Source organism: Pseudorasbora parva, chromosome 8, assembly GCF_024679245.1.
Source record: "Pseudorasbora parva isolate DD20220531a chromosome 8, ASM2467924v1, whole genome shotgun sequence".
Taxonomy (NCBI): Eukaryota; Metazoa; Chordata; class Actinopteri; order Cypriniformes; family Gobionidae; genus Pseudorasbora; species Pseudorasbora parva.
Window position 1 is genome coordinate 19,829,219 of NC_090179.1, and position 26,024 is coordinate 19,855,242.

The 26,024-nt window shown below is 39.1% G+C and overlaps 1 protein-coding gene across 2 annotated transcripts in view; it reads right to left on the reverse strand.

The window, feature by feature from the left end:
- The window catches only part of si:dkey-262k9.2 (uncharacterized), a 32,373-nt gene extending 7,051 nt beyond the window's left edge, over positions 1-25,322 (reverse strand). The window contains exons 1-7 of one of the 2 annotated variants that reach the window (XM_067450295.1): positions 25,187-25,322; positions 8,666-8,717; positions 7,982-8,026; positions 7,467-7,505; positions 4,270-4,362; positions 4,087-4,152; positions 906-948 (exon numbers count right to left, since the gene is read on the reverse strand). In XM_067450295.1, the coding sequence (XP_067306396.1) occupies positions 906-948; positions 4,087-4,152; positions 4,270-4,362; positions 7,467-7,505; positions 7,982-8,026; positions 8,666-8,708 (329 nt within the window). In that variant the 5' untranslated portion in view covers positions 8,709-8,717; positions 25,187-25,322. Of the gene's footprint in view, positions 1-905; positions 949-4,086; positions 4,153-4,269; positions 4,363-7,466; positions 7,506-7,981; positions 8,027-8,665; positions 8,718-21,783; positions 21,841-25,186 lie in introns of those variants that run through there. The other variant, XM_067450296.1, reaches the window with a different exon arrangement.
- Between the last annotated feature and the right edge of the window lie 702 nt (positions 25,323-26,024).

Below are 26,024 nucleotides of genomic sequence, written 5' to 3' on the forward strand. Positions count from 1 at the left end.
CTCTCTCTCTCTCTCTCTCTCTCTCTCATAAACTGGTTCAGGTAGTTTTGTGTCTGATAACATCATGACAAACAGACATGGAATAGGTTGGTTTGCTAATTTTTTTTAAATGCAACTTTTCATTTTCAAATGTGGCCATGACATATTCCCACACCGTTAACTCATAGAGAGTTTAGCAGGTCATGTCTTGTTCATGTTAGTCAACGCCTGGCTTGTTTTCTGTCCTTTTCTTCTTTTTGTTTCAGGGACTTGTTTTTAACAGCTCAGGGCTTGAGGGGTGTTTGACAGATGGCTGGAAAGTGGAGTCATCAATGCACATGTACCAACCCGCTGCTAATGGTGGCCTATCCCTCCTGCATGCGGCCCTCTATTGTCTCGCATACTGCTGTCGTCTTGTGTTTAGTGGGTTACCAGGGATTCAGAGATCTGTTACCCATCGGACTGGTTGAACCACCCCAAAAGCTGATGGGGTGGAGCAACATAGCCGCCTTGGAAATATAAGCGCTGATGTGTCACTCAAGATAAAGTGTCAAGTAAGCTAAAGGTGAGAAATTCACTTCTTTTCGCCATTCATTTTCCAGTAAGCACTGCCAAATCCTTCTTAGATCCAGTAATAAGGCACCATGTGGAACAACTAATAAACAAGCAATAGCAGTGCAAGCTTCTCCTTCAATATTTTCCAAATTATTAGGGAGAGTGAAGCATTCAAACCTCTACACACAAAAGCATGTTCAAATCCACACTGCAAATGCGGGGAATAGTTTGCGGGGAGTGCACACACATTTCTGTCAAATGGATTTTGCTATATTCAACCCAGCATGAGTTTTTAATAACACTTCTTCAATATATGTTTGCCTGACGCACAGGTCATTTGAAATTGGCAAGCAAAACTAAATCAGTCTTACCCCTGTTCTCGGCGTTGCAAGTAGCGTCTGAAGAAGACAGTAGCTGTAGAGATAAAAAAAAAAAAAAAAATTATTTTATCTTTTGCATTACAGGGCTTGGCATTGTCAAATCTTAAGTATCAGTTCTGAATGACCTCACAGAACGCCTACTGTATGCAAATGGTGTTGCTTTTTTTGTTGAAATAAACCACGACATTAAGCACTAATCACAGTATGGCTTGGCAAGAATTTGGTCTACAGATTTAGATTCAGTGAGAGTGGAAATTTCTTGTAAAGTACACACCCATATTAAACGACCTGTGACAATCAGACAGAGCGTCTCAGGTTATGATTATAACCTATGAAGGGAACTAGACACTGCATCCTATAGGGCGCAGTCTAGAGTTCCCTTGAAAGGGATCCTTTAGTTACTCATTTACAGCATGTATCCCATAAAATGTACAAATATAATTAAAAAGGAAGTATTCCTGGGCTTGCATTTGCAACGTGATCTTATTAGTAGTCATAAGTATTGTATGTAAAGTGTGTTTCTAGCACGTTTTCATACATTTGCATATGCACTGAAGTGTACTTTACTATCAAATAGACAGCATCTAAAACACATAAACAACTTTAGACACATACAGTGAGGAAAATAAGTATTTGAACACCCTGCTATTTTGCAAGTTCTCCCACTTGGAAATCATGGATGGGTCTGAAATTGGCATCGTAGGTGAGTGTCCACTGTGAGAGACATCGGTGAAAAAAGGTTCACTGTTGGAGCAGTCATTAGAAAATGGAAGAAGCTAAACATGACTGTAAATCTCCCTCGGACTGGGGCTCCATGCAAGATTTCACCTCGTGGGGTCTCAATGATCCTAAGAAAGGTGAGAAATCAGCCCAGAACTACACAGGAGGAGCTGGGACCACTGTTTCCAAGGTTACTGTTGGTAATACACTAAGATGTTATGGTTTGATATCATGCATAGCACGGAAGGTTCCCCTGCTTAAACCAGCACATGTCCAGGCCCGTCTTAAGTTTGCCCATGACCATTTGGATGATCCAGAGGAGTCATGGTAGAAAGTCATGTGGTCAGATGAGACTAAAATAGAAGTTTTTGGTCATAATTCCACTAAATGTGTTTGGAGGAATTAGAATGATGAGTCCCATCCTAAGAACACCATCCCCGCTGTGAAGCATGGGGGTAGTAGCATTATGCTTTGGGGGTGTTTTTCTGCACATGGGACAGGGCGACTGCACTGTATTAAGGAGAGGATGACCAGGGCCATGTATTGCAAAATTTTGGGGAACAACCTCCTTCCCTCAGTTAGAGCATTGAAGATGGGTCGAGGCTGGGTCTTCCAACATGACAATGACCCGAAGCACACAGCCAGGATAACCAAAGAGTGGGCTCTGTAAGAAGCATATCAAGGTTCTGGCATGGCCTAGCCAGTCTCCAGACCTAAACCCAATAGAGAATCTTTGGAGGGAGCTCAAACTCTGTGTTTCTCAGCGACAGGCCAGAAACCTGGCTGATCTAGTGAAGATCTGTGTGGAGGAGTGGGCCAAAATCCCTCTTGCAGTGTGTGCAAAACTGGTGAAAAACTACAGGAAACGTTTGACCGTTTAAATTGCAAACAAAGGCTACTGTACCAAATATTAACATTAATATTCTCAAGTGTTCCACTACTTATTTGCAGCTGTAAAAAAAGGCATGCATTGTGTTGTTGTGAATTCGTTTTTTTTTTTTTTTTTTTTGATTATGTCTCTCACAGTGGACATGCACCTACGATGACAATTTCAGACCCCTCCATGATTTCTAAGTGGGAGAACTTGCAAAATAACAGGGTGTTTAATTTATATGAATCCTTTTTGAGATTATGGAATATTCCCCTAATTAATATGTTGATTTAAATGCATTAAATTAATGACATTAATAAAATATGTTCAAAGGCATCAATTTATTTAAATTACTTAATTTGAATTTATAACAAATTTTGTGCAACATTTCAGTGGATCACTAAAATTGATCACTAAAATTATTATATTATATTATATTATATTATATTATATTATATTATATTATATTATATTATATTATATTATATTATATTATATGTAATCAGTAGGTTCACAGGATAGGTGATGGTTGTTTTTTTTACAGTTAAATAAACAATTAATATTTGTATGACCCTAACACTAAATACTTTAACTTTATTCAAGTTGCTATCATGTCCATATTGTACATGTCATTGTATAATCAAAATACACAAAAATGTACATGTAAATGTTATACAAATACCTACGAATACTAATGAGATCGAGCTATACTTTTCTGGAATGGAAGAACAGCTCATACATCAACAGGAAACAAACATCTCAGATATTTCATGTAAATTTTATCTTTTTAAAGGTGCACTATGTAGTACTTTTGCAGTAAATATCCACAAACCACTAGGCCAGTGTTATATATTTTGTTCAGTTGAGTCATTACAATTTCCCAAATGTTTCCAATTATTTGTAAATTGTGAGAAAAATGCTATTTTAACCAAGGAGCCAGGACGTCTGAGCATAGCATCTGAGGAAGTCGCCTGTCAATTGCATCATATTTGTGTGACCCTCGGTTTCTGGTTTTATTTTGCAGAAACGCTTTACTCTTAGCAGTGTAAACAAGTGTCACAGCAGCCGGTGAGCGAACGCACAGAGTAATGTCATAACATAATTTTAAACACACTTGTATCTAATATGATAAACAGAGCTGGGTCCTCATACTCATGACCGGAAAAGCAGAAATAGCGACTGTGTCCCTTCGTAATAAAAGTCCCGCTGCTCGCAAGCCGTGTTTCTCAACATTCGCTCCAGCGGCCTTGCTCAGCTCCACAACACTCATCCTGCTGTGCTACTTACTACAGTAACTTTAATAATCACATCCATGACCATGAGTCCTATCCTGATTCTTTTCCACCGGCTGTGAGGTGAAGACCACATGTCCCACATGCTGTGCTCAAACTTGGCATCATCAAACTAAAACTAGCTGCACTATGTAATTTTCCCGTCCGCTAGAGACGCCCTCTAGCGGACGGACAAATTATATATTGCAGCTTGAAAACACTATGTGAAAGCTAAATGCATGACTTATGTAGTAGTAGTAGCACACTATGGTCTAGTTAGTACATGCCTGTTTTAACAGACCCAACCTACCTACAATACTTGCAATGGCCAGAACTGTGACGCTAACGGCTGCTATGACGATTACCAAGGTTGTACCTAAAAATTGACAATAAAAAACAAGGAGGATGTACATTACATTTGTGCACATATTCATTAATGCAAATCTGAAATATGAATGTGTCCATAAATAGAAGAATTTGAATTTTTTCCAACCTCCAGCTTCTTCACCTCCTGTAGATTTATCTAATCCAGGATCTGCTTCAGGAACTTCTGATTTAACCTGAACCCCATTATACGGATTAATCACTGGAAAACAAAAAGAAAACATGGATGATATTCATGATATTTATTATATATACAACGATTATATTTCCAGAAAGAATGTATTTATTTTTTGTGAGGCTGAGCTGTATTTTCCATATGTCATCATGATATCATTTAAACGCACCACAGCTCAGAGGTCCAGCACTATTAGAATAGCTAGCCTTCCATTTAAGCTGCTATTTTCCATTGGACCATAGCTTTGACTGACGTGGGTCAACAGCCAATCAAATGTTGATGTGTAATGATAGGACAGCCCAGGGGCCCAGCGATGTGTCGGTGCGCTACCCCCTGCTGATGTCATCAGCTGTTTTAACTTTTCGCGGGTTGTGAGCGTTCTATGTGAAATGAGCTAAGGCCGCTGCGGATGTGTTCGAATGATTGATCCTGATGTCAAGCCAGTAACGTTAGCTAACAGGCGGTGTTTTTTCTGTTTCTTTTGATGTTCGTGTTGATCCATGTTTTTGTTTGTTTAAGAGTATTTGTGCCAGCTGATTTTGATTCATTTCACCATTTGCCCAAACGGTGACACGTGAGTGCAGTATCATCAATAAATAGTCAAATTGCCTTTTAGTCCCGCATGTACTTTTTGCTTGGCCCCTTCCCAACAAACACTTTGAAAGCGAGGTTAGTAACAGTATTGCGTACAGTGCATTATTGTGTTTTGTATGTATCAGTGTGTGTGTGTGGTGTTATGGTGACGGTGTGGGGTGTGTTGATCGTTAGTGAAGGCCCTGACTGAAAGCCCATGGTACGCTACTGCTGTTATCATATCAACAATGGTAACGACTCTCAATGTTACTGATGATTATGTTCAAACAAGGCCCCATTACATTACAGTGGCACAGTAGTGCATAACACAACGGAATTTAAAAAGCAAACATAAGTTCACAACACAACGGAACCAAGCCACAACACAATGGAATCAAGCCACCACACTACGAAAAAGCCACAACGGAACGGAAATCTCCCGACCACTAGGGGGCTCTCGGAGTGCGGTAAAGTTAGTTTCCCTTGCCATTGTTCTATAGATTCGCCACTTATCAAAAATATCAATACTACAATCATTTAAGAATTATAGAAGAATGAAAAATATCAATTAAAAATCACCTACATGCATTATAGCTGCATATTTATAATCGTGAATGCTTTTACCCACTCCCGCGGTGCTTGATGGCCAAGGGAACGTCTGCCAATTCTACCATGTACTTAAAACTAAAAGTAATTAAAATTACATTTAACATTTAAAAACAGACATGTTAAAATTCCACAGCTTGTTTGTATTGGTAATAATGATTCAGGGTGCGTTCACACTTGTCATGTTTGGCTCAATTAAAACAAACCCTGGTGCGATTGCTCGGTTAGTGCGGTTCATTTGAACATATGTGAACACTGTCATCAGAACCCTGGTGCGCTCCAAATAAGCAGGCCGAGACCGCTTAAAAGATAAACAAACCAAAAACAGGACGTGATGTCACAAGATGCGACACTACAAGTCAGCTGATTTGATGACATGGAAAAATCGGTGTATCCAAAATGAGTAGCGTTAGAGGGCGAACATGGCGCAACGAGGAGCCTCATCAATACGTGGTCCGACGATCATGTTTCGATAATGCTAGAAAAAATGCACAATAAGCATACCTGGTTCTTCTCATCAAAGGACTTGTTGCCCATTAGTTGATAGTCTACATACGACGGAAACTGCCATCTCTTTTGCAACAGATATTCGCTAATGCGTACAACGGAGGAAACTGCTGCTGTTTTGTTTTGAACATTTTATGAGCTCTATGTGAGTTCTCAGCTGGTAAAAAATAAAACCATATGAACACGCTTTTGAATGTTCGGTAAGCTCCGTCGTGAAATTTGTATTTCCGTATGCCTTTGATTTGGTAACTTAAGGTTCGCTGTTAAAAATGCCAGTGTGAAAGCTAAGCGGACCAGGACTATATGTTTTGTTTTTGTTTTTTGGTCCGGACCAAACTAACCAAACGAACCGAACTACAAGTGTGAACGCACCCTCAGTAATCCACAACATTTGAACTTGAACATTTAAAAAAAAGTCATTTTAATTCATACAAATGATATGTTTCAACCACTAGGTGGAATGGGCAGGTGCTCCCTTGCGCTGTGATAGCGAGTAAATACATGCATGATGCAAGATACATGCTATAATGCATGTAGGTGATTTTGAATTTATTTTTCATGTCGATATACAATGGTTACACACTTAAAACTTAAAACTGTTTATATCTTTGTAAGACTGACAAATCTATAGAATAATGGCAAGGAAAACTAACTTTACCGCACTCGAGAGCCCCCTAGTGGTCGGGAGCATTTCAGTGGTGTTGTGGCTTGATTCTGTTGTTTTGTGGCTTTTTCAATGTGCTTTGAGCTTAACGGGATGTATGCTTTTTAAATTTGGTTGTTTTGTGCACTACTGGACTACCACACATTACAGCTTTTGTAAAAAAATATTTTGTAAAAAATATTTTGTATGCCATTGGTCAGCCAAGTTCTTTTTGTCTGTTTATGGCTTTTCTAAGTGATATTTGCCAGATATTAGAGACATTTTACAACAGCTTTAATGGTGGAGAGATACAACCACCATCTAGATTTGCCCATATGAATAGCTCGATGTATCTAGGCCACATTTTTGAGCCAATTCTTCTTGTTAATCACTGACATTTCTTTTTGCCTTTTCTAGGAAATTAGCTGGGAAATGAATCACAATTCTGAGCGTGCTCATATTGGAGAGTTTTACTTCCCTCCATTTCACCTCCCACCCTTCCCATCTGCCTCTGGCCAGAGCTGGTGAGCAGGGCTTGCTTTAACAGCTCAGTAATTCTATCAGAGAGCAATCATTCTGCTGATGAAGATGGACAGCTCCTCGCACAGGAAAGCTGTATGAGCCTGCCAACGTCCATTAAGGGGACGGACAGTGGTGCGGATGGAACTGGGGCTATCAGCGCCGCTCTGCTGGGAGACACTAATTGATTGCTTTCAGGAATTAATGTGGCGGATGAGCTGGTCACATCTTACAGTAACAACCTGTCTTCATGTTACTTGAGCGACTGGAGAGGAATACCCACCGTCGCTAGAATACTCGTCATCAGCATCCTCATCGTCACCTGGCAAATGTGTGAATATGAAGATAAAAAATACATTAAAAATAATATTGTGATGGTTATTTAACAAACTTTATGGATGTCAAGTTTCACCCCCCCCCCACCCTCCCAAAATGTAAATTAATCAAAAAATATGCATTTTTTAGCTTTGTGAAATATCTTTCATGACAATTAAGCACATTACCTAACTCCAAAATTCAGTTTCAACTTTCCCCCAATTATTTCCCCACAGTGATTCCCATTAGATTCTCCTTGTTATAGTATTTTTTCTGCATTATAGTAAAATAAAATAATGTATTTATTGATAAAATAATAATCTATGTATTCCAATTGTATAAATCAAGGTAAGTACAACAAATTATATCATGCTATAACATTTTTATTTCATTTTTATGTTTTATATAATTTATATATACTGCATATTACATTATAAGAATGAGATTTTTTGGAATTGTCAGAAAATATGAGATATTTCATACCGAAAGACCCTGAAGAGGTTCCTTCTGTGTCTTCTGATTTTACGGCTGTTAATTAGAATACATAAATAATAGGTTAGCACTCATTCCAACCTAACCAATTATTATAAAAGTCACAACTGAGTGAAGGTGAAACAGCCCCATTGTCTGTGTGTATATATATATATATATATATATATATATATATATATATATATATATATATATATATATACATACACACATGCATACACACACACGTTTAAAATAGTAATTGAAATGAAATGATATATATATATATATATATATATATATATATATATATATATATATATATATATATATATATATAAACATAGAGAGAGAGGGAGAGAGAGAGAGAGAGAGAGAGAGAGAGAGAGAGAGAGAGAGAGAGAGAGAGAGAGAGAGAGAGAGAGAGAGAGAGAGAGCATTTCATTTGTCACGCATCTAAGTGACTGATAGAAAATCTCTAAAACTGAGTGTTCAAGGTGTTTTAAATGAAAAAGGGTCTGCTAAATAGCTAGTAACAGGAGGATTGGTTCGCCAAGCCCGTCACTGATGCAGTTACTTTAGACAGACATGAGAAGAAAAAGATGGATTGAGACCAAAAATAAACATCTGAATAGGACAGAGAACTTTTGATCAAAGAACGACGGAATAACTTAAGCATAGATAAAATGAACTTACCTGATCCTTGAATAATCAAAAACAGAAAGAGTAAACGCAGCATCTTCTTATTCTAGGAAAAGAGAGAAATAAGGAGGAAAAAAATTACTCTACACATTAGAACACTACATTTAGATTTCTTAAAAGCTTTGATAGAGAGGCAACCCTCTGAACCCAGCCTGTGTGTAGCCTAGATAAATTCACATAGAAAAACATTCTCTAATCTCAAACGGATCACAGTAATCTATTGCACCATGACATGCCATAGTTGAAAATATATGTCGGTGTTGTTAAACAACTAGGAATTTAATCAGATTAAATAGTACAAATTTAACAGAAGTTAGTCTTTTGGCTTTATCTTATCATGAAATTGGCTGACTTGTGGTTCATGGTTTGTCAAGTTTGTGGTCTTGTGTGCAATGCACCTTTTTTTTCCTTTTTTTCTTTTTGCTGAAGCACAGTCAACGGGAAACTGATGCTGGGTGCCATGGGCTTCTTTGAGGCCCATGCAGGCCAGTCATACTAATCAGTTTTGGTTTAGTTTTTAGTTCATTTTCCCATGACAGTCAGTTACTGCACAGTGTGGGTATTCATCCTTTTTGCTCCCTTAAAATCATAATTTTCACATATATTTAAGGGCATATGCTAGTGTCTATCTAAAAGTTACATTTTCAACTTTCTTTAGTGTGTAATGTTGCTCTTTTAGTGTAAAAAAAAGGAAACAAATTAATTAAAAAAACACCAAGTCACTCTAAAGGGAGTTATTTTTTATATCAGTAAGCACATTCCTGAACTCCCTGAAATGCTTTGTAGTCTTGAAGTTTTCTTCTGGGAACATGGACGTCACAATATTCCTCATTTAAATAATTAGCGAGGCCTAGAGTTAGTATGTTGAAACTTGTTGTTTATGTTGTGGACGTGGCAAAAAAAAAAAACGCTCAAAGGAGTTGACCAATCACAACACGGTCAAGCTGACCAATCAGCACAGTGCTCTTTTTGGAAGGAGGGGCTTCATAGGGAGAGGAACTAAACAGAGCGTAAAAGCCTCAAAGAACAATGTAAAAATGTAGCGTCAGTTCAGCAGCTATCACGTTCTCCATAGCTCATTCACCCTCCTCCATCCCCAGCTCCTCCTCTCGTCCAGTCAGGATTTGGTATTCTGATTCCCCATGAATCAGTCTATGAATCAGGTTCTGTTCTGTTTACTAAGGGAGTTATTACTGCTCTCCCTGTTCCTATATGCGAGTTCTCCAATCAACCGGCAATCCAAACTGTATGCTAATAGTCAATCATTTTTACCAATAGTGATCCTATCAGAAACAAAGTTGAATTTGTCAGACCATTCATGCAGTCCTAAATTTAACTTATTAAGCTCTTCCCGCTTGAAGGCAAGCAGAATTTGAGATATTTTAATAGAAATGTAAATAATTTTGACCACCCTCATTTCTTGTAACAGTAAGAATTGATTCCTTTCAGACTTACATGAGATTTATAACCTAGTTTTACACCTTTATGATTTAACAGCCTTCATTGTGAAACCATCCGACAAGCTGCCAAATGGCTTTAAATGATAAAACTAAACCACAAACCTGAAGGAGGAATGTAACAAGTTATATTTTTAAGACTTTACTTCCCAAAACTGTCTGCTGATCATAATTCAGGCAAATGTTTGACACACACAGCTGGCCGAGGGCAGCTTCCGCTGGCTGTTCCTCTTAACAATTACACCTATTTATTTTTGTATCGACTTATGGACTAGGAAATAAAAACTGGTCCGGGAATGACCTTTTCCCCAGTTCTAGCTAAAATAGTTAAATATAGCAAAGGCTTTTGCCATACAATCAAATAAGCATTATGCCTAAGGTCCCAAATTCCCCTTCAGTGGCCTGCATATCAATCTTACAAGCTTCTACTCTTCATCCAGATATTGTTATATGTGCCCATTGTGTCGGGCTTCCACTTCCTGCTGCTGTTATGACAATAACTGGGATCTCCATACAGGGAAGTGACACCAGGACTTTGTACACCTGCTTTCTCCATTCACATTCTACTACCCCAACTGGACATACACTTTGGACGGTTTCCCTGTGCAAAGACTGACAATACATGTGTTCTAAACAATAAGCCTATAATTTATAATTTAATCAGTCATGTTTTGAATGAATGAACAATCTCAAATAGAACAGGTAAATTTAGACAAAGACAACACAATTAACTGAATTAGTTTACTTGAATGAATCAGATATTCCAACAATTCATTTGAGAATTTAGTATGAGCCAGTAACTATAACAGCTTGGGCTGAGTAATTCTATGAGAGAAAGCACCCTTTAGGATAAAATAATTCACAAAAATGTTGTGGTTTTGAGACACTATATGAGAGAGATATATACAGTACATAACTACAGACACTATATGATATAATATCCGTTAAAATCACAGATAGTGTTAATTTAACACATTAAATTGTTCTCAAAAATAAATTATATTTCTATAGAAACAACTTTATAACTTTATAACACATTAGAATAAATGTCATTGGTTCTTGCTGAAGCTCAAACGTGCTGCGTAACACGAGAATTAACCTAAATGGTTCTTTCTGAAGCTCAACCGTGCTGCGTAACACCAGAATGAACCTCAGTGGTTCTTGCGGAAGCTTAAATGTACTGCATAACACATGAGGTTGAACTTCATAGGTTAATTTGCTCAAACGTGCTGGGTAACACACAAAATTTAATTTATTGGTTCTTGCTGATGCTCAAACAAGCTATACATATAGTGAATATACCAACACGACCCACACTGCCATTCACAGAGTTGTCCCGTACCCACTCCTCTGTTATCTTGGCTGTGTGCTTAGGGTTTTTGTCCTTTTGGAAGATGAACCTTCACCCCAGTCTGATTTCCAGAGTGCTCTAGAGCAGGTTTATGAGCTTTCCCTCGATCCTGACTAGTCTCTCAGTTCCTTGTCGCTGAAAAACATCCCCACAGCATGATGCTGCCACCACCATGCTTCACTGCAGGGATGGTATTGGCAGTGCCTGGTTTCCTCCAGACATGAGGTCAAGGAGTTTAATCTGTTTCATCAGACCAGAGAATTTTGTTTCTCATGGACTGAGAGTCCTTTAGGTGCGTTTTGGCAATGTCCAGGCAGGCTGTCATGTACCTTTCACTGAGGAGTGGCTTTCTCTACTATATAGGCCTGATTGGTGGAGTGCTACATATATGGTTGTTCTTCTGGAAGGTTATTCTCTCTCTCGCCACAAAGAAACGCTGGAGCTCTGTCAGAGTGACCCTTGGGTTCTTGGTCATCTCCCTGACTAAGACCCTTCTCCCCCGATTGCTCAGTTTGGCCCGGCAGCCAGCTCTAGGGAGAGTCCTGGTGGTTCCAAACTTCTTTCATTTAAGGCTGATTGTGGCCGCTGTGCTCATTGGGACCTTCAATGCTGCATAATTATTTATCTGTACCCCTCCCCATATCTCTGCCTCTATACAATCCTGTTTCTGGGGTCTACAGATAATTCCTTGGACTTCATGCCTTGGTTTGTGGTCTGACATGGGGTGCGTAGCGTGTAAATCAGCTCCCTAGTTCAGTAGTTAGGGCACTGTTTAGGGAGTCAGCCCATTGACTTATGTCCTGATCAGTGCCCTGACTACTTAACTAGAGCGCTGATTAAGACACACGCATGCACTGTTAACTGTGGGACCATATGTAGACATGTGTATGCCTTTCCAAATAATGTCCAATCAACTGAATTTACCTTCAGGACTTCAAGGACTTTACCTACAGGACTTCAATCAAGTTTTAGAATCATCTCAAGGATGATCAGTGGAAACAGGATACACCTGACCTCATTTTTAAATGTCACGGCAAAGGCTGTGAATTTTTCATGTGAAAGATTTCAAAACAAATTCACACATTGTTCGAACATTCACGTTGTCATTATTGTTTGTAGAATTTTGAGGAAAATAATTAATCTCATCCATTTTGAAATAAGGCTATTACATAACCAAATGTGGAAAATGTGACAAGTTGTAAATACTTTCCGGATGCACTGTATGAATATATAAATATGTGCTGTAGACTTTCCTCTCAAAACAATACTTAACTTGTGTTTTGCTTTGGCAAGCTGTTTCGAACTATCGAAAACCAGTTCATTCTTCAGTTTACTTGAGGTCTCAGGGCCTTTACTGCCCAACAGAGATAAGTGGTGGCTTGGTGTTGACTTGTGAACATGTCAATAAAAGAAATGAAATAAAAAATAAGTGCGACTCTGTCAAATAAGCTTTGTTTGTACAACAACCTGTGAATACTTAGAACTGTGCTGAGTGGAGAGGTTGCTTTGACCCTAACAAGGCTATATTTGTTAGTCTAATTAGCAAATTATCATATAATTGGAACAGCAGCTGAAACCAGTCTGGAACATTTTGTCCTAATTACATTGCATTTTCAAGTCTTCAACTGTGGCGTGCATGTCTTAAATGTGTCCAAAACTATTAATAAGTGAAAATAAAAGAAGCACCATGGTAGTGATACCAGTATGTTGTGGGATTACAAATTTATAAATTGTTATATCAAGGTTCCAATGTAATAGTATACTAACAGTTTGTTATGTACATAATGCTTTACAGTTTGGAGGTTTCAGGTTGACTACATTCTAAGGAGATCAAGCTAATCAGTCTTTTGTCTTTATGCACTTCCTGATCTATAAGCAACATTGTCAGAGTGATCACATTTGCATCTATTCGTCTGATTGGTACTGTTATGCTGATAGGATTTGGATTGGTGGTTTGATTGGCACTGTTATGCTGATAGGATTAGGACTGGTGACCTGGAAATGTATGGGGTGTGTCCCTTTTACCTAAACAACATGTGCATTCCTTTGTTTAGATTGTCTCCTCCTCTACTGTGTAAATCCCTCCCCCTGAAATGTGGATAAATTACAATGTATACTGTTTAGAATTAGACTTGGACGACTGCAGCAACAGTGTGTTTCTCAATAAAGAGGAACGCCTGCCCGAAAGATATACCCAAGCTCTCCTGGTCTTCACTTCTGAGTTTCCAACAGTTTTGGTGCCGTGACCCGGATAGAGATCCTCACCTGAATCCAGCTCAACAAAGATTCTGACCACGTTCCAGACTGAATCCAGCTCAGCAAAGATTCTGACTTTGTTCCACCTGAATCCAGCTCAACAAAGATTCTGACCACATTCCAGACTGAATCCAGCTCAGCAAAGATTCTGACCACGTTCCAGACTGAATCCAGCTCAGCAAAGATTCTGACCACGTTCCAGACTGAATCCAGCTCAACAAAGATTCTGACCACATTCCAGACTGAATCCAGCTCAGCAAAGATTCTGACCACGTTCCAGACTGAATCCAGCTCAACAAAGATTCTGACCACATTCCAGACTGAATCCAGCTCAGCAAAGATTCTGACCACGTTCCAGACTGAATCCAGCTCAGCAAAGATTCTGACTTTGTTCCAGACTGAATCCAGCTCAACAAAGATTCTGACTTCGTTCCAGACTGAATCCAGCTGAATTGTTCTGTACAACCAAGGGTTGGTGAGTCACTCTATCCAAAAGAACCATTAAGACCAGTACAAATTTGTTATCCTCTGCACAGCCAGAGAAGAGTTATCAGACAGCTGTAGGGTTTGATTAACTAAGTTATCCTCTAAAAAATGTGTTTTAGAGATGAAAGTTATCCTCTGTTTTGCAGGCAGGGAAGGTTAGCATCACAAGCTAATAGTTTGTAAGCCTCTGTTTCGGCAGGGAAGAATTGTTTATAAGTCTCTGTTTCAGGCATGGAAGAATTGTTTATAAGCCTCTGTTTCAAGCAGGGAAGAATTGTTTAAAAGCCTCTGTTTCAAGCAGGGAAGAATTGTTTTGCCTCTGTTTTTCAAGCAGGGAAGAATTGTTTATAAGCCTCTGTTTCAGGCAGGGAAGAATTGTTTAAAAGCCTCTGTTTCAAGCAGGGAAGAATTGTTTTGCCTCTGTTTCTCAGGCAGGGAAGAATTGGTTTGCCTCTGTTCCAGACAGGGAAGAATTAGCATCACCAGCTAATAGTTGTTCAGCCTCTGTTTTTCAGCAGGGAAGATTAGCATTGCAGGCTAATATTTGTGTTGTCCTCTGTTTTACCAAGGAAGGTTAACAGTAGTTGATCAATGTTAACAAGTATACCCTCTGTTAACTAGAGTTTTAGTGTTTTGATTGTGTGGTTACAAAGAAACATGTATAGAAAGAATGCTAGACTGTTCTCCACAATTGAAAAAGGTGGTCTTGCGACGCCTTTGTGGTCAGATAGTGAATTTAAGTCATTGTTAGGAGAGCATATGGACTCAATTGTGACTGAGTCAGTCAGATTGTATTTGACAAAGAAATATGAGATCCATCCAGACAAGACTTGGTCAATTGATGAATGTAAAAAAGTTTTAGGAGCATGTATTCGCAAGAACAATGTGAAAGGCATTATTTGTTGTCACAGAGAATTTGGTTTAGCGCTAGCTAGACAACAGTCTCAGCGTATCTCAGAGCTAGAGAAACAGAACAAAGAGTTCAGTGCTAGGGTAGCATCTTTGACAAAGAAATTGAACCGCAACAAAGCTGCAGAGAAAACTGATGTGAATGAAGTTAGTCAGACTGATAACACTTATCCTGACTTACAAACTTTGTTTGAAACAGATGTAGCTATCCAAACAGTAACTGATGTGCCTGTTGATTCAGTGAAGGTATGTGGTGCAAGGAAAAGATCTGGGATTGAAAGTGTTCCTCATAAATCTGTTGAACAAGTACAAACTATAGCTAAAGGACTAGCACCTAAAGACATAGAAAGATTATCCCAGAGCTTACCCTCAGCACGCACACATTTTTCTGAGTTTAGAAGGACATTGTTATGCAAAATGCGTCTCTACGACATGTCGTTAACAGAAGTCACACAGCTGATGTCACAAATTCTAACTGAATCTGAATTCAACAGTTTTGAGTCTGCTGTTACTTCTGAACTACGACATGTCAGTAAAGGCGATATGAGAGAAGGTGTTTTGAAAATTCTAAAGAATATCATGGGACCCAAAGTAGACTGGTCCAAAATCACTAACTGTGTGCAAAGGAAAGAAGAAACTGTCAGCGAATACACTGAAAGATTTTGTCAGTCAGCTATAACTTACAGTGGAATAGTTGATGACTCTGAATGTGTTTTAGATGACCAGGGAGCTTTTGTTCGCGTCTGGTCAGATGGTCTTTTAGCCGAGTACAGAAAAGCATTGCCATTCCTAGATCTAACTTGGTCTAACAATACTCTCAGAAGTAACCTAGAAAGGTTAGCTACATGGGAAAGAGATGCTGATGTTAAGGCAAAAGTAAGAGTAGCAGCAGCTACGTTTAGCACAAGAAATCAAGACAACAGATGGCCTAAGAGAAAAGGCAAATGTAACTACTGTGAAAAATCAGGTCACTGGGAGAAAGAGTGTAGGAAGAAGTTGCAAGATAGTAAAAGAAATGCTATGCATAATTCTGTTCCTTCTCAGCCCACCTACAATCCTGAAGTAGTTCCGCCAGGGTACACTGAAACTTTAGGACAGCTTGCTCAGGCTCTTCTAAAAGCACAAAATGAACAGGCAAAAAACTAATTGTTGGGGCTGTGAGTAGCTACCTTTCCCCTGTAATCCGTCACAATGACAATAACATTTTTGTGAACGGTAGCAAACAAGAGAAAGAGTTTGACGTTTTGCTTGATACAGGTGCAGAATTTACAGTAATCCCTACAAAATTGGCTGAAGGTTTAAACAATGATCCAGCCCTTCAGGCTTCATCAGAAATGGTGTTAGGACAGACTGTAAACGTAAGATGCCCTCATGCAGTGTCCGCACTATTGAATCAAGCAAAAGTCACCTCTGTCACCTCTTCTCGTTGGGGAAATTGGTTAACAACCCTCACAGCCCCGAACATTGTTTTACAGCGTGCACCTGTCACGAACCCATCCTCATGTATGATGTCTGTAATGACTGAAGTTTTGTTAGAGGATGAAGGAGAAATGACTCACGATTGTGTTACGCTCACATACGCAGCTACAAGTGAAATAGCAGAAACTCCCATTGAGAATGCAGAATTGGAGTTGTTTGTTGATGGTTCAATCATTGATAACCCCACAAAGTCAGTACAGAGTGCCAGAGAGAGAGTTGAGTCGTGTTGGCAGACGCCACCAGAAGGTGGACACACGATCATCCCAGGTCAGTGGGTGATGATAAAGTCATTCAGAAACAAGCCCTTAGAGCCTAAGTGGCATGGACCACATCAAGTGATGTTGATTACAGCAGCTGCAGTGTTGTGTCAGGGAAGGAAAGCTTGGACGCATGTGTCACACTGTAAAGTTGTTCCTCCACCGACAGGGATAGGTTAGGACACACGGACCAGTGAGGAGCCCAGGAAAGAACCGAATGCAACAGGCATCGGGGGCCAATCCTGCTGTGAAGATTCCCTCATAGGCTTTCCCCGACCCACTAGTCCATCCTTACCTCACTGTTCTTTAGGTGTCGCAGGAATTAAGACATAGGGAAAGAAGGAACAACAATAGCAGACTCAGATTGAACAGAGGAAACAACCCAATGTTTGCAGTCTTTTAGAACAAATACTGCTCTGCTGTCTTTTGTTTTCTTTCTTACTCTGTGCAGATACCACTTGATGGCTGTCCCCAGACCTATACGCACCAACTTCCACACCTGCGTATGAAGCCACAACCTCTAGAGAACAACTAGACCCACTACTGAGCCAACTGTCATATAAAAAAAATACACAACGCAGAGAATCACCTACGGGAACTTCAGTCATCCATCAACATGATCAAGATTGCCTTGCTACTAATCATCATGGACATTGCACAAAGTGTAGACTCCAGAAACAACATATTCTTAGAGCTTATGAATATGTCAAGAAATGCCATGTTTGCTGGAAAGATTGTCTGCATGCCACACCCGCCTTCAGGAGAAGCAAGAATCCCATGGGTGGCACATGATGGGAGGAACTTCTGTCTACAACATCCTACCCAGCCAATTCAATGGCAGGTGCACCCTGGTTTCTACATAATTCAGCTCCAACCACAAACCAGGAAGATGGCTGCATTCAAGGACTCGCTTATGCACAAACATGGTGGTCAAGTACTCTTGAACAAAATCCAACAAGACATTCTTGATCTTTAAGCAAAATTACATCAGATGACTGAAGATAATTCTTCATGGTTCGGAAACCTGTAAGGTTAACAAATGACTCACAAGGACTGTTCCAACCACAAAAGAACATTACCCGTAAGAACTACACGGACCCTAGTGGCATGTTTGTTTCTGTGTCAGCATGTCATTCGTCACTACAGACAATCAACACAGAGCAAGTGATATGTGCCTGTAACTTTTTCAAGTTACATGAATTGAAGATGGGGCTTATGCTAACAAACATAAGCTATAGAATGGACTTATAAAGGTTTAAATTTGTATTATGTGAGAGTTATTAGAACTCTCAAAGGGGGGACTGTGGGATTACAAATTTATAAATTGTTATATCAAGGTTCCAATGTAATAGTATACTAACAGTTTGTTATGTACATAATGCTTTACAGTTTGGAGGTTTCAGGTTGACTACATTCTAAGGAGATCAAGCTAATCAGTCTTTTGTCTTTATGCACTTCCTGATCTATAAGCAACATTGTCAGAGTGATCACATTTGCATCTATTCGTCTGATTGGTACTGTTATGCTGATAGGATTTGGATTGGTGGTTTGATTGGCACTGTTATGCTGATAGGATTAGGACTGGTGACCTGGAAATGTATGGGGTGTGTCCCTTTTACCTAAACAACATGTGCATTCCTTTGTTTAGATTGTCTCCTCCTCTACTGTGTAAATCCCTCCCCCTGAAATGTGGATAAATTACAATGTATACTGTTTAGAATTAGACTTGGACGACTGCAGCAACAGTGTGTTTCTCAATAAAGAGGAACGCCTGCCCGAAAGATATACCCAAGCTCTCCTGGTCTTCACTTCTGAGTTTCCAACAATGTCTGTCTTAATGATAGGCTGTCTTGGCAAACTCATCATCCTTATGGGACTGCAGTATTTGTGCAGCAGCCAGAAAAAAAGGAAAACAGGCCATCTCCATAAAAAGAGAGAGAGAGATTGCAGTGGCTTAACTCGTCTCGTAATTTGGAATTTCCACGCTCAATTCAGGTCGTCACGGCAAGAGAGATTCTCTCAATTAAGCTGTTAATCAGAAGATGTGGGACTGGTTGTCGGAGAAAGCACAATCCAAGCTTGTAAAAATGTGACAGCAAATCTCCCATCAACAGTAACCTACAGCCGTCTGAAACCCCCTCCGACCCACTCCCTAAATTACAATTTGGTGCGCCCGGCTGCCTCAGAGAAATAATAAGCTGAACCAATTTGAAAATATTTATCAGTGCAGTCCAACGCCTGCGACTTGACAGTCCTCCTGAAGCTTGTCTTGCTGAACAATTGTCTAATATATTTGTGTATATTTGAATTCAAATTGAATTTGGTTTATTCTCCAGCTTTTGCACTTGTTTTGCCTCCACCTAATTTGTGCGCTATCATTACTACACATAGCCTAGTGAAAGAGGGCCGACATGAGCCTGCAGCAAAGCCACCGATGAAAAACCTCTTTCATACCTCATAAAATCATAATAAACAACAGAAAAGTATAACAGGAATATTTATTTATTTTTGCCTCATTCTAACATGTGATCTATGCGTCTTCCATTGTTCACACAAACAGGTTGAGCTCATGGTGCTGTTTCAATGTTGAAAGCAGTAGGAACAAAGTCTACAAATGACTACAGAAGTAGAGAAAGTTTTAATTCACATTTCTAATAACATGCGTAGATGAGTTTTCACAGATGAAAAAAAAGAGCAGGAACATGTATTAAAACCACAAAAAGCATTTTTCTGTAAGAGTGCAGAATAAAACAGTGTCCTAACCAGATTTTACCATAAGTAGGACAAAACACTCATTGCATGTGTTAGTGAACATTAAAATGCTTACTTTTCTGAAGGTTTCTTGTAATAAACTCTAAACTCTAAAGCATGATAATTAGGCTATGTAGGAGGCAGATTCTTTTTTTCAGTCATTAGCTGCCTAAATCAAACTATGTTTAACTGAACATATTGTTGTTTTATTCCCTATTATGCCAGTTTGCAAAGTGTGAATACATGTTCTTCCAGATTTTTGTCTAAATATCACACCCCCGCATCTGGCTTAGTGGTACATGTGACTTGTTATATATTGCAACAATGATTCTAAACATAGATAGCCTTCTTCTGATCTACAGTTCCTTGGTGTTATCACCTTGTGTGAACCAAAAACCTCAACCATGCCACATTAAGATCTAAACCTAATAGACATTGTTTTTAGTAATTGTTTCAATTTGTCCTGAACTGAAAGTGAAAGACTTGGTAGTTTATTTAAGACACACAAACAAATGTTTCACAGGTGTGATTGCAGAAACTGAAAAACAGAAGGCTTTAGAACGTTCTTAAAATGGTCCATGCACGATGTTCAATGAGAGCACAGATTGAACTGCAGAAATTAAAATAAGGTATTAAGGATAACTCTAGTAGTTTTAGATTTAGCATTAGATACAGGAATTTTCACCCCAAATGATATCCAAATATTCCCAAAATATATCCTTTACTCATCCCTTAAGTTATTTTTAATATATTAAAATGTTTTTTCCATATATTAATGATGACTGAAAAAACTCAAATGCAACATTAAAATTAAAGTTGCCCATATGACTCTTCTCCTACAATTTTTCTAAAGTCATTATCCGATAGTCCCCATTAATAGAGATTGCGTGGAAAAAATTGACCAGCACATTATTCAAAGTGCTTTCCTTTTGCATTTTACAGAGGAAAATAAGTTGGAATGGTGGTTTGTGGTTGGAATACTTAAGTATAAGTAAATGGTAGCAGAATACTTATTTTAAGGCAAACTATTCCTTTAAATATGTTTTCTTTTTTAGCCTTCACGGGGTTGACTTGTTACAAAAGAGCAATGATGATGATAGACAGGACCTACAAAACAATAGTAAGGACATCAAACGTTCATCAAAGTGTTACAGAGAAAAGCAGCACATAAAAACACACCCTCAGACGCAAACCTAACCACAGCAACCGACCTCACAGAGCTCATATGATGAGGTGATGATTATATAATTACATGAGTGTGTTACAAAGTAGTTTGCTGACGGAAGTCTGGGCAAAAAAGAGCGACAAGATACGCAAGCATTCGAGTACGAGACGGCTCAGAAACTGGGGAGCCTGTTTTCTGAAAAATTCAGTACGCAGCACAAAACCTCAGGTCTGCCGCGTACTGCTTTGACGTTCTCTTTAAGAGTGACGTCATTTAGGTCGCCTGTTGACAAGGAACTCGAAACCCTTAAAACTCAACTGACAATGTTCTCAAACATGACCGGTTAAAGAGTGTTCTTTAGTGCAACGTAGAAGTGTTGCACAATCTCCCTTCAGTATCTGAAAGCTAACATGACTGTGCAAACATTTGGTCACTTGAGAAAAAAAGTCTACAGAACTAAGCCTGCATGTAAGTTTTTCCTCCGCACTGTGCCCTGCTAGACCACAGTTAGCCTTATTTTACATACATGCACTGTTGAACTGACCAAAATAAGCTAGCAGAATCTGTTCATGCTTCAGAAATAGAGCTTTTGAGACAGAAATCTCCTTTAAGCATTATAGTTGCCTTGCAATAAACACTTTTGAAGGGTCATAATTGGTCTACAATGGTAAGGTAGTAATGGTAGAAATAATAATATTAAGGAGCATTTTCATATATCTACCACAACATAGATAAATAGCCTACAAAATTTGTTTTCTACCAACAAAAAAAAAAAAAAAACTAAAACTTTTCCTAACAAAAAACTACCAGGGAAACTCCTAGAGCACTTTCAGTTGAGTGATTTCAATATCTCCACTGCCACTGACCATATGGCTTTCACTACAAATGCAAATAAACATCACTAATGAAACATCCAACTTTCAATAAAACACTGTAAATACTATAAAAGCGTCTTCACAGGCATTAAATATTTATAAAACAAAATGTAATGACAGACTCACCACTTCCTTGGCCCCTGCCACACTGAATAGGACAGGAAGCTGAGCTGACTGACGCTAAGCTGAGAATCAGCGTAGCAGAATCATTCTGTGAAATCTAAAAAGTACGCTATGCGTGACAACTTACACAGGCAAAAAAAAAAAAAAACCCACTGCCTACACAAGTGGTTCTCATCCGTTTTGACTGTAAGGTTCCCATTTTCGTAGACATTGAAGGAGCTCACCTCTGGTACTCATGCTGTAACGATAATAAAGCTGTTTGTTTTCATTCTTTTCATTAGAATAAACTAGAAATGCTCAGTAATTATCTGTGATTACTTCTGTGGTCCCAGAGGTTTTACGAACTATATGGAGGTTGGAAGAACCTTAATTGGGCTACTGTTGCCCTTAGACGCGTTTGATTATGTACATATGTGGTTATGTTGTGCCTTGTACACTTAAGCAGAGAGGTGAATACTGTATGTTGACTATGCAACACATTTGTAAACTTATATCGTAGGCTACGATTTGTACATGAAGCCACAAAACCATAAAACGTTCCTTATAATTTGCGTTGCATAGTGCCATTGCAAAAAAGTACGTATTGCAACTTTTTAAAGGGTTAGTTCACCCAAAAATGCAAATTATTTCATTAATTACTCACCCTCATGTCGTTGGACACACGTAAGACCTTCGTTCATCTTCAGAACACAAATTAAGATATTTTTGTTGAAAGCTGAGGGCTGAGAAAGGCTTCAGAAAGGCCTCCATTGGCATTCAGTACATTTTCACTGACCCACTCACAAGACCCATAAACGGCACTGTACAATCATTTTACCAAGCGACGAGAATAGTTTTTGTGCACAAAAATAGAAATAATGACTTTATCCGCCAAGTTATTGTCTTCCATGTATGTCTCTGATGTAAACTCACCTGGAACTCACGCAATAGCGGCGCTTCTCCTCTTCTGGGTCATGTATTCGCTATGATTCGAACAGCGGAGCTTCGTCATATTCTCGCGCATGCATCAAGCTCACGTCAATAATTTGGTGGATAAAGTCGTTATTTTAATTTTTGTGCGCACAATAACTATTTTCGTCGCATTGTTAAATGATTGTACAGCCACTGTAGTGAGATGGACTTTGTAATGACGTCTTTAGTTCCTTTATGGGTCTTGTGAGTGGGTCAGTGGAAATGTACTGAATGCCAATGGAGGCCTTTCTGAAGCCTTTCTCAGCCATCAGCTTTCAACAAAAATATCTTCATTTGTGTTCTGAAGATGAACGAAGGTGTTAGAGGTGTCCAACGACATGAGGGTGAGTATTTAATGAAATAATTTTCATTTTTGGGTGAACTAACCCTTTAACCGCTTAGAGGTCCCTTCATCGAAACAGAGGCGTAGCTTGATGACAATTTAATTTCGCTGAGCGTTTATTATGCCGCAGATGGCCGAGATTGACAGATGCTTCCACTTCATCTGGTCGTGCGTATGCGGGTCAATGATGTGGGATAATGCAGCACTGTTTTATCATTATAGATACATTATTTGGGTGTGTTTGAAGATGTTTTAATGCTACTCTGTGCGTTCGCTCAACTTGTTGCACACTGCAGTAAGCTAGATTGATATTAGGCATGCGCTACAAAAGTTATTCAGTCAAGATCAGTGGGTGATTTTTGATCTTTGATTAACTTTAATGACAGCCAGCTACGGCAGGAGGTAGGCTACAGGCTGCCGTCACTTTACGGCCAAAGGCACCGTGAATCAAATACTGACACACGATTTCATTTGTCACCTGCTTACATTCTATGGAAGTAGCGATCTAAATTTTAGAGTTCCACACAGGGTGGCCAGTCAGATGTCAGGGGTGTCCAAGGCACCGCCACACTGGTTGCCATAGAAATGCACAATAGAAATGCACAAACATTCCCTAAAGTGTTGAGATGCCTTGATGCCATGTCGTAATTACTCTGAACTGTAAAAAGCCACCACATGTTTTTAGAACTTGCAATTATAACCCGCAAACACAACATTTTCTGAAAGCTATATCTTGCACCACGTGGCCACTGTACAACCTCACTAACGCAGTCGTGCAGCGACTTGGCAGAGCGTTAACCAGCACTAGTTTCAGATTGGCACGGAGTTTCACTTCACCTGCAACATCAGAAGATAAAAGTGAGTCTTATGTGGGGGAGTGAAGTTCAGCAGCTGAATGAAAACATAAATGCTTCAAATGTTCCACTGTATCAAAAATAACTCTTTTTAGATGATGCACTGACACACGTGAAAACCAGTCAACACAAGTCCCACACGCATCAAAAGTGGCACGAGTCGTTCCCGTTCCCAGTTTGACCTGAAACGATTTTTCTCAGCCTGTCAAAAGGATGCGTGCACAATATTAAACGATCTTAATAATAAACACACTTTTACTATGTTATGCCTGTATTAGTCATTGCCAAAGTTGCATGCACGTGTTTGTGGCAAACGCGTGGATAAGAGTGTTAAGCGCGTTGAAGTGCCTCGCGCCTGACAGTGCATCTCGCTACCTTCTTTAAAGTCCCTAAAGCGTGCTAAATGTTGACAGTTTCGTTGTTTTTGACCTCTTAGATTCTCAAGGCTTCGCGGTGAAGTCGAGCAGTTCACAATTTACATCCCACACACACGCACTGAAGTTTTGAGGTTGCAACAGAATTGCTGTCCGGTGGAAAAACCAAAAGCCTATATAGGCTACAGGGAATTTAAAAAGGGAAAAGTTTTTGTTTTGTTTTTGTTTAAAAAAGAAGATGCAACTGTTCCTGTTTTGCAGACGACTTCAATTCCCCTTGTTGTTTTTCCTAAATGCATAGATACTATTAGAGTTTGACATCCATTTGCAATATGCAAAACACAAGTTAAAAAACAGACTAGTTATCTGATACTGACTTGCATGTTTAAAGCTATTATTTTGGACACGGAACACAAGTGGCAACAAGTTCTGTTTACAGCCACAGAGGCCACTGCCTTATTTGATGACTGTCAGCAATGTGACGTCTGCCTAATTTTAACTAAGAGTTGCTGAACAAAGACATCTTTATTTGAGCCGTCATGTCGCCTGATTACCCTTTAATATATACCCTGCCGTGTGATGAGTTCTGCAGTGCCTTGAGCACCTGCAGGTTTCTGCAAATTATCCTACTAATGAATTTGCAGTATAAAAAAATGCTGTCAAACAATGACTTTCCTTGTAGCTTGCTGCTGTTTCATTTACTCTGTATTGCATATCATAGAAGTGTGCATATGAAAAAGAACCTTTTGCATTTAAGATCCAAATTCCATATGCATGTAGCTAATCTTATTAAAGAGAAATGAAGACTCCTCCTTACTTCGGAGTCCTCCACTCCTGCAGTGCTTTTAGTAGAGAAGAAAAAAAATAAAAAAAGATCCACTCACCAAATTTTAGTCCACTGCTGAAGGTATCGTTCACATGCGCTTATGACTGCCTCTATTCTTACATGAGCTCCTTTGTCAACCTTCCTGGCAGAATGGGAACTTCCTGACTGTCTTAACCCCTGTGAGCGTTTGACAGGCTGTGATGTGAATGTCTCATTGGCTGACGTTCCTCATGAAACCTGACACCTGAACAAGTTGCACCTATACCATACTGAAAAGAGGGGATTTGTACTGAGTGTATTATTGACATTTATGGAGGGCCCTTTTCTGTATCATATATCAGTTCGAATTCTGGTTCTCCCTTACGCAGTCAGCATTTTCGCATGAATGATTTATATAGGATAGTTGTAAATGCTGGGGGGAAAGATTCCATGAATCTCAAATGAATATGAATTGATGTTTCGGGAGTGTTGTACTTTTGTATGAATTACATGTTTGACAAGAACTGGGATTGGCTTGCCCCCTCAGGTGCTGAATATCATGATGAATATCACAATGAGTTACTTCTATAGATCTTTCATCTGCTCAGCATCACTTTAGGGGAACCAGCCTCCGCCCTATATTTAGCACATCGTCTTACATTTTCTTCTGTACAAGATTTAGCAAGGTCAGGTCTGCTTGATTTTATTGCATCGGTCATTAGTTTGCATAATAATAAGCAAATCTGCTCTGGGGGAAGGGTCACCATTCTCATATTTCTCTATTGCTTTGATCATTGATTGTGTAAGTAAAAAAAACTTTAAACAAATAAAAGAAAAAAATCAGTACAATACAATTCCTCAAAAATCACACTGTGAAAAAACATACAATGCAATTTACTTTTAATATCAATGGTTTT